Below are 9,779 nucleotides of genomic sequence, written 5' to 3'. Positions count from 1 at the left end.
GGGCGGGGAGGGGGGCAGGGCACGGCGACAGAGCGTGCTGCGCTCTTGAGGGACCGTCATCAAACTCCCGGCTCGGGTTTCGGCGAAGGGCTCGCGGCGACCTTGGCTGCCGGGTGGCCACGCTGAAATGCCGAAAGAAGGGAGGTGGGAAGAGGGGTGGGGGTTGGGAGAGGGAAGCGCATGACGCTTGACCCGCATGGAGTGTTCAGCGAGGCCTGTTGCATGCGCTGAGCGCGGCGAGGGGCCGGGCGCTGCGGCTGCTGCCCCGGTTGGGAATTAAAGGCGAGCCCTAGGCGGTGTATGCATGTATGTGTGTGTGCGGTGTGTCCGTGTGTGTATATATATACACACGCATACATACATACATACATATATACATACATATATATATATATATATACACGCATACACACACGCGCGCGCGCACACGCACGCACGCAGACATATATATTAACAACAGAGGAGGGGAGGGAAAAAAAAAAAAAAAAGAGCCAGGTCCATTTAAAGTTGCTGGCGGAGAGCTGTTCTCATTGGTTAGGGGGGGAGCTGGAGGAGCGGAGACACACACGGTGCGTGCAGCCCTCGCTGCCGCCGCCGCCGCTGCTGCTGCCGCCGGAGCCGCCGCCGCCGCTGCTGGAGTTGTCCCTGCCGCTTTCCCTGCTGCAGCGGCACAAACGTGACTTCCAACGTCCCGATTATTTATCTTCTCCTCCCGGCCCCTTTCCTCCTCCAAGATGTAACTACAGCTCTGACACTAAGGACCTGCAGATCGCTTAGGCGGCTTGAGAAAGAGAAAAGGGGATATCAAGGGCGTCGTTTTTTGTGTTTAGGGGGAAATTTTCCATTATAATGCTTCACTAAAGTGATTTTTTTGTTGTTGTTGTTTCCTTCGCATTCGTCTTTTTTTTTTTTTTTTTTTTTTTCCTTCCGTCCCCCATTTCTCGGATTTATTGCTAGGAGAATCACATTGTGAGGAAAGAAAGTCGGATTACAAGATACCACTACAAACAACCCCCTCCCCCCTGGATTTTTTCGGTATTTTTTAAATTTTTTTTTTTATTGTCTCGGCTTTAATTCATGAAGCAATTGTCCCCTTTTGCAATCAGAATTTGGATACCAGAATGAGCAAAGAAAGACCCAAGAGGAATATAATTCAAAAGAAATACGTAAGTGGTCATAACATACATCGTTTGACTCCCAGTTTTAGGAAATGGCAGTGAATGTCAAGTTTATAGCTAATCTTGCAGCTCTAAGGCTTTGGGAACAAATGTGATGCTGAATTTGATTTTTCTGTGGTGTGGTGGGGGAGTTTCAGAGGCCCCTTTTAACGGGGAAGCCTGCTATCCAGTTCGGTTATAAAACCAGATTTGTGTAGCGATTCCTCTAGTGAATAAATGTATTGACCTCAAATGACACAATCATAATCTAGTTTTAGATGAAACGCGAGGAGCTCGGGGGGCTGCCCCGATGTGTCACCGAACTGTATTTTCAAGCGGTTTTCTTAATTCTGTGTTTTTGCATGCTAAAATAGGTTTGTTGTTGTTTTTTTGGATTGGTGTTTTTTTGGTTGGGGTTGGGTTTTTTGGTCTCTTTTCCCTTTTTTTTTTTTTTTAATTTTTTATTTTTAATTATCTACGTGTGTCTGTCCCCGTCTGGTGAAGCGGCGGCGGTGGTTGTTGGAAGCCCTTTAAGTTGAAACCGAGTGTCTGGTTATGGCGAGCTGGTTTCTCGCACTACCACATCCCCTTCTCCTGTGTGCGATCCTCGGCTGCTCTGCCTTGCGATAGACACCGGAGCAGCCGGGGATCGCCTTACGGGCAGCGCGTTCCTCGGGATTGACTGGAATAATGAGGAAAATGGCTCGGTGCTGTTTTAAAAATAATTCATTATGATGGCTCGAAAATTTGGGCTAATCCAGCGCAGCCTGGGCTGTATTTCTGCCTCTCTTTATTCAGCCGCTTAACCAATCCCTCGTAATTGTCTAATCCTTTAAACATATAAATGTGGATGGGTAGTTGGATTTTTGTTCGTGCTCCAGTTACGTTTTGATTGGCACAGGACAGTTTTTCCTTACGTTTGGGAAAGCGGAGGGGATTACCCATATATGCAGTAGAGCGAATAATGATTTTTATCTCCATGTTAAAAAAAAAAAAAAAAACAAATTTTGGGGGGCGGATATGGGGGGAAATACATAGAAATCGTCGCTTTTGGGCGTGTTTGATGCGAGGCTTTAAAAGTTGTAGTTTCTATCGAGTCTTGTCGTCTGCGCCGATTTCTTTCAGCGGAGGGGTGTCCCTTGGCAGGGAGGGTGACCTTCGGGACACTTTGCCTCGGTATTCTAAAGATTTGGTAAAAACTGCAGTTGACTCCAGCTGACTGCCGCTATCGATTGCCCGCCCCGCTGCAACGCTGCCCGGGGAGGCGGTGGAACGATATATGTGTGGTTTTGGGGATGAAGGGGAGGGGGGGCCTGCGCGCTATGTCGAAGCTGCCCCCCTCCTCCTTTCCACACCCCCCCCCCCCCCCCCCCGCACCCCCCTAAATTTCCGAATTAAAATACATCCGCATTGCAGAGGAGAGGGGAGCCCGGGGCCGGCGAGTTTAAAGTATGGCATCGAAACGGGAACGGCGGGTGGAAAGTCTGGCGAAACACGCGAGGCGTCCACGTTTCCCAGGCAGGCAGACAAAAGCGGGGCGGGGGAAGGAAACCGCGGTGTTATTAATTAAAGGGGGAGGGGGGCATGGGGTAAAGGGGGAGAGATCACCCCAAAGCCCGGCTCCCCCCGGGCTCCCCTGGGCGAACAATGCGGCGCCGCTCCCGCACCACCGGGCAGGGGCCGAGAGCGCGACTCCCGGGGGAGGAGAGACGAGGGCGGACAATGTGCAGGGGTGCTCGCTCTCCCGCTCACAACTTCGCGGCGGCGCTTTTATTTAACCCTTCTCGTCCCTCTCCTCTTTTCCCCCTCAGCCCCTCCCCATTTTTGTTTTCTTGCAGGGGGCGGTGGTGCCGGCGGGGCGCGCTGGCGGCGGCGGCGGCAGCAACAGGTTGCCGGGGCTGTGACGGAGCCCGCGGGCCGCCGGCCACGCCGCCGCCCGGCCAGGTTCGCCCCGCTCCCGTGACGTCACAAAGGGACGGGCCTGCGCGCCGCGGAACCTTCGGCGCCCCCCCCAGCACGGCGCCCCCCCGTTCCTCCGTGACGTCAGAGCCGAGGCGGGGCGGGGGCGGGAGGAGCCCCTGGGGCAGCGCTCGGCGGCGCCGCGGGGGAGGGAGGCAGGCACTGAGCGAGGGGGCGGCCCGGGCCAGGTGAGCAGGTGCGGGGCCGCCCTGCCGCCTTCAGGGTGGGAGGAGAGCGCCGGTCACGTCGCCCTGTGGCGACACGCGTGGTGGCACGTCTCCTGCCCGTGACCTTCGGGCGCTACGGCAACCCGGCGGAGCGCGCCGCCGCCGCCTCCTCCTCGCCCGTGCCAGCACAAGCTTCCCCTGCACCTGGAACAATGGTCCCGGTGTCGGGCCCTGCTGTCCAACCGGCCCGGCGTCCCTGGTACCCCTAGGCCGGAGGTGATGCTCCGCCAGAGGAGCGAGGGCACAGCCGCCGCACGGGCACCGAGTGTGTGGTACTTCGTGGCCCCGCTTCTCTCATGTCACTGCGAGTTGTCACAGAATCATGGAATCAAAGAACGGTTTGGGCTGGAAGGGGATCTTGGAGATCACCTAGTTCCAAAATCCCTGCCGTGGGCAGGGACACCCTCCACTAGATCAGGTTGCTCAGAGCCCCATCCAACCTCGGCTTAGACTGGCCTTATGTCAGGAGTGCAGTCTGTTCAGGCTCCTGCTGCTGCTGGTTTTTCTTTTCAGCCTTTGCGAAATGAATTCTGAAAACAAGAAGGTCGTGAGAACAATGGAGGAAAGCCTCCGTCTTGTGGGCTGCCCTCGCAGGGCTCGGCTCCCTGCTCCGTAAGTGCTCGCAATTGAAAGTTCTCTTAAACTTAGGGAGCATTACCTTTTGCGATTGGTAAACCAGGAGTGAGGAAATCTGTGTATGCATCTTCTTTTCCTGCGGTTTAAAAACGCTATCGCTTAATTTTTAAAAGATCTGTGGCTGACTTGTCCAACTCTTTCTTCTCACTTTACCCTCCTCCTTCTCAAACATCTTTACATATCAAATATTGCTTTTTGGCTCCAGCCTCACAAAACTGACAGCTTTGTAAAGCATCCACTGAGAAGCCAGACTGTGTTCAGTATGCGTTTGGAATTAATAGTTCTTGATTCAAAAGCTTTGATGTCGCGAACGTAATTTCACAGGTGCATTTTTCTGACCGTTTTTGTGATGCTTGAATAGCAAATCTTCTGTTTTTGCTAGCTTAGGTCTCAGAGTATCAGACCCGGATTACCGCCTTAAAATACCTGCACGGTTCTGCCACGGTAGCAGATGGTGAAGTATAATTAAGGAGTAATGTCACCACTGTCACTTTGTGTGATTTGTTTCCTTGTCCTTGCAGAAGTAAAAGTGCTGTAGTCTGCCATGAGGTGACACGCTTCACCTACGGATGGCCTGCTAAGCCCCTCAGACAGAGGGCCAGCCAGGCCTGGCCAGGATTAGCATGCTGCAGACATCTGAGAGCTCCTGTGCCTGCTGCAGCCTTTGAAACAATACTCTTTATTTGGGTGTGCTTGATGTGGGCTCACGGAGTTTTGGGGGGGGATGGTAACTGCAGCACCACCCCCTTCTTCTGTATCAGGGGCATTTGTGCAGGAGCCTGACCCTGGGCACTCCAGGGCTTTAGCTGGAGTTGCCTGCCCTGCTTCTTTTCCTGTGAGCGGTTGCCATTTCTTTTCCCCATCCCCACAACTGATGACAGGCTCGAAGTTTGACCACTTCCTACAAGAAATAATGTAAATAGGCTGCTGGCAGCAGAGATAGTATTCAGTGTAAGTTGCATCTTCGTTCACATCACCTTTGGGGGCTTTTTTTTTGTTGGGCGTCTTTCACACTTGCTGTAACAATTCCAGCAGCATAGCTGCTCAAGTCTTTTTTTGTTGTGAAAAACTTAAAGATGCTAGCTGCACTCGAGAGCTACTTTTGGGTTCCTCTTAATCTCCTTCTGGTCTCTTGAGACTACATTATGTTGTAAGTGGCTATAGGATAGTACACAAGTAGAACCTAATAATTAAATACTTTTTTTTCTTTAAATGAATATTTTGCAATCAACAGATACTTTTCCCTGAGATACTAATGGACTCCTGCTCGCTCTGATGGTCTGCAAGCCAGGAGCAGTAAGATGCTGCCCAGAGTGAATTAGAGTGAATCAAGGCCCCTGTGAAGAGTTTCTAATGTTCATTAAGCACTTTCACCTTCTCTTATGAGGCATATGAAGCTAGTATTAAAAATATATTACTCCTCCTTTTCTGTAGTAATAGCTAATGTTATGCATATGCTAAAATGTGGTATAAACGTCAGTCAGCTGGTTCTGTAAGGCAGTAGCATTCCCTCCATTTTATTGTTTGATGGAAAAGAAAGAACTCTAAATTACTTGCCTGAAGCTACATGCTGTAACAGCAGCAGAGTTGGAACTAATCTGTATTTCTGCTGCCTTCTCCAATATTCTATCCTACATGGCTATGCTACAAGGCATGGCATCTGCATTAAAAGAGACTATGTCGTTCCAACTTTCTTCAAAAATTTCCCCCATCCCAGTTATGGTCTGAACTGTTAGATTAATGTTATATTCTTAACATAATAAAAAAGGCATTTCAGTATGGATGCTTCTATTTTTTTTTAATAGATGATCATACCCTGCAGCTGATAGAGACCAGTTGATACTGTGATGACTCAGCTGTGGGAGTATTACATAAACTAGGTCAGTTTTTAAATCTCATCGTCTGAAGCTAAAGAGAATCCACGTTAAAATTTATGTTTTGTTTATACACATTACTGTTATTTCCTGGCTTGAATGTAAGTGAAAGCTCTTGAGGAGGTGGAACATGTTTTTGGGGGTTGATTTGGGGTTTGCTTTTGCCCATTTTTATTGTATAGTGACTGAATTCAGTCAGCTTGACGGAGGGGAAAGACCAGCTGCTTTCATTTCTAAAGTTTCCAGTTTGCAGCAGTCAAGTGAAAGGAAGGCTTTAAAGGCAATTTTAAAGTAGGGAAAGGAAAAGCAGAGACACGTTTATTATTTTTTATTACAAGCACCCAGCTTTTGTGTGATCTAGCAGATGTGGAATTTGCAGAGGAATACTCGATTCTTCAAAATCCAAATTTGCATTTAAAACACTCTGGTTTTCCCCCCTTAGTCCTTTGCATGGCTTGCTTCCCAACTATAAATGTAAACCAAGTGTAAATGATGCATTGTTTGCCTTAGTGGGCAGACAGTCTAAAAACAATAGTGCTGATGGATTTGACTGCCTCTGTGTAAGATTAACAGGACATTAAAATTCAAGTCTATTAATGCAAATTTTAGTGTTGCCAAACCTGAACTTCCCTTAAGTGTTTCCTGGTGCTGATGGCCCTAAATGTCCCTACCCCACAGGCCAAAACTTCAGCTTGACAGTTTTTTATTTTAACCTGTTGTTAGGATCTTAGAGAAAAGGGTAAAATGTCCTGGAGTTTAATGTCCAAATGAATGATGGGACATGGTACACGTGGACTTTTTGTACTTAACCACCATTTTTTTATTGAAATCATTTTTAAGTGGTAGGAAGCCACCAGGAAACTTAAAATCTGCAAATCACTTGTAAAATTCAGGTCTGGTATGTGAGGATTACTTGGCACTGGAATTCAGATACAGGAAATAATATGATTGCCAAAATCTATTTGGTGTTCTCTTAGATCTTTGATGGGTTGGTTGTTTTGCTGGCTTATTACTTCTGGGAATATTGGATGCAATCCTTCTTGGTTTTTAACAGGCAGGTTTTATTTGGGAGCTCTTGGTTTTCATTTGAAGGGGTGAGTTTATTTCAGTCAGTCACAAAAACGTTTCCTCAATGAAGCAGTAGGTAGAAGGTTTTTGCTGTTTCACTTGCTCGGGTTTCACACTTTCCCTGGTGTAATGACATCCTGTTCTGAAGTTGTTCCTTCAGTTATCTGACAGAGGCCTGGTATTTCCAGTGTGGGCTGTGGGAAAGGAATAAACCCTTTAATTATAGCAGTGAGGTCTTGTTTGAAAATATGCTATTTCTCTTCCCCTCTGCGTGTCCTGTCTTTTTGTCTGACTCTTTCCTATGCAGAAAAGGCATCTGAAGCTGTAAAATGCTGCTGTTGAAGTTGCTCTGCAAGGGTGGCCATGATGAGTGGCAAAGCTCAGCAGTGGCTGGGACCATAGCCATGCCAAACACCGAATCTCCAGGCTTGGGATCACGGCTCCTTGGTCTGTGAGCGGATGGATGCTGGGAGTGCACCCCATCTGCTCCTGTGCCAAGTTTATTGGCTTAATTTATGCTCCTGCAGGAAGCCATTCGGTGTGACCAGCCTGGCTGAGCAAGGAAGCAGGGAAAGAGGCACAGGTGGAAATCATCATTTCACTGGTACACATCGGGAAGATGTGAAGCTGCTTCAGCATTTCTGCAGCAAATGTCTCGTGCTGGACTGATGTGTCACAAACAATATCCCCTATTTTTATCTGAGGGACAAAAACCTCATTTTATTGGACTTTAATGGGATTCTGTGATCAAAAATACACTGAAAACAAAGTGAGAAAGCTAAACTAAGGTCTCTGTATGCTTTCGGCATCTAAGTTAGGCCCTTGGAACCGGAGTAGTTTCTGAACAGGTTCAGTTTTGTGCCTGTAGAATTGCTACAGGAGGAATTGGACATTTTGACACTGCTAAAATCAGTTCAGCAGAAATGTGATGATGCCCCCAGAAGAGTTCATAATTGCATCACTTCAGGGGCATGATTTAATCCTTTCTAAATGTCTCTCCTCTGTAATCTGCTTCGTCTTTTCTGCATGGCTTCTTGCCATCTTTTCTGCCAGGTTCTTCCCTTGATTTGCTCTGCAAAAAAGGCAGCCTTGGATCTGTGACTGAGAGGAAATGCAAATAATAGGAAGTTGAGAAACTGTGGCCTGCTGCTCTACTCCAGGAGGGTTTGTGGTATTTGAGTCCCTGGTGCTCTGCTTTCAGTTCTTTAAGCTTGCCTTTCTGGTCTGACATCTTTTGGATGACGTGATAGTTGCAGGAGATTAGCGTATTTTGGCACACACATGCTATGATGACTGGCTAACGATATTTACAGCATTCAAAAATAAACCATGGGAGCTCATTCTGACATAATCTACTAATCTTAGTTTTGCACTTTGATACTGTGTTGTCTGAGCCAAGTTTGGATAACTATATATTGCAAGCAATTCATTTTTAGCTTTGCTTGCAGATGAGTGTTAAGGCAGTGCATGCTTTTCAATTAAAAATGATGGGAGTGAATTTGGAGAAATTATCAGCTCTTTCAACTATATGCTTATTCTGTGCCTATTTTTGAAACAGTTTTATGTGAGTGGGTAGAGATGCATGCTCCACAATATTTCTGGATATGTTGTGTACTGGCATTTTGATGAGGTTATTTTTTTCCTTCACTGCCCACAAGAATGGGATGGTCTTCTCTGCCCTTTCCCACATTTGCATGTTATGGGAAGGACGTTCTTTTCTCTTTGAGGATTGTGCTTCATTCTTTATCTGGATAACAAAAAAATCATTACTGCCTTGGCTAAACTTTAGTCTTGAGCTAGGCATCTTGCTCATAGTTATGCTGAATTTGGGAGAGTCCAGCCAAGAGAATAAGCTTTTGAGGCTCCCAGGTGGCAGGAATTCAGTTTGCCCTGGACCTTGACAACTCCATTTAAACAGCTAAATAACAATTTTCTAGCCATATTTTTGAATGCCTGCATGTTTAAGAATTGCAGCGAGGAGCTTGGTGATGTAAAGCCTGCGAATCAAGTCAATGGCAATGTACAAATATTTTTTCAGGTTGCTACTATTGAAATGGACAGAAACCATGAGTTTTGGACAGGAGTCTGTTCAGTCTCTCAGTCTTTAAGATGCTTATCATATTTTTATTAGCTCTTATATTTAGCATGTAGTTTCCTGTGCTGTTCTAAAACTGGGAGTCTTTATGTTGACAAAGTTTGTTGCAATTAGATTTTTAAGATGCTGCAGGCTACCACCTTATGTTTATAACTTTTTTTCTTTTTGTAAGGTACCCATTAGACAGACTGAGGGTGTCTTAGAGAAGGCATGTGTTTCCTTCTTTCTCGCCTGTTTTATTTTATAGGTATTACTTTCAGCCACTTTGTCCTACAGTTCTTTTTGGTACATCAAACTTGTAAGCCAAATCTCTCAGCTGCAGCATGCATGTTAAAATCCCCAAATCATAAATTTGCAACCCTCCACATATGCCAGATGAATTAGCGTCTTAATTCCACTTGAGCTGAAAACACCCCAAAAATGCAACCTACTTTTGTTTTCATTTGAGCCCTAGAAAACTTGATTCAGAGTTTTGAGTTCATAAAACTCAAAGCCAATTGAAAAGAAGGCTTTCTCTTACTGCTTTTTAAGTTGACTGGTAACTAAGCTGGTGTTGTACGAGGTTCCTTTTTTGGAGGTGTTTCAGGTGACCAGACTTTATTTGAGACTATTTCACATACGGATGACCTAGATGGAATGGACACCTGAGATGGGGTTTTCTGATTAATAGTCAAGTTTTTACTCCCTCCTGAAGTGTAGTGATAGTGATGATAATTGTCATGGCCTGTTGCCACCTTGCAGGCTGGTAAAAGCTTTTCAAATT

General features: G+C 46.7%; 1 protein-coding gene across 2 annotated transcripts in view; it reads left to right on the top strand.

Moving 5' to 3' along the window:
- The first annotated feature begins 302 nt into the window (after positions 1-302).
- The window catches only part of JARID2 (jumonji and AT-rich interaction domain containing 2), a 210,937-nt gene continuing 201,460 nt past the window's right edge, over positions 303-9,779 (top strand). For both annotated transcript variants that reach the window (XM_084218428.1, XM_084218429.1), the window contains exon 1: positions 303-1,166. In XM_084218428.1, the coding sequence (XP_084074554.1) occupies positions 1,122-1,166 (45 nt within the window). In that variant the 5' untranslated portion in view covers positions 303-1,121. The remainder of the gene's footprint in view (positions 1,167-9,779) is intronic.

The sequence above is a fragment of the Fringilla coelebs genome (genome assembly GCF_963513975.1).
Source record: "Fringilla coelebs genome assembly, chromosome: 1".
Taxonomy (NCBI): Eukaryota; Metazoa; Chordata; class Aves; order Passeriformes; family Fringillidae; genus Fringilla; species Fringilla coelebs.
This window is presented reverse-complemented; position numbering and strand designations above follow the sequence as displayed.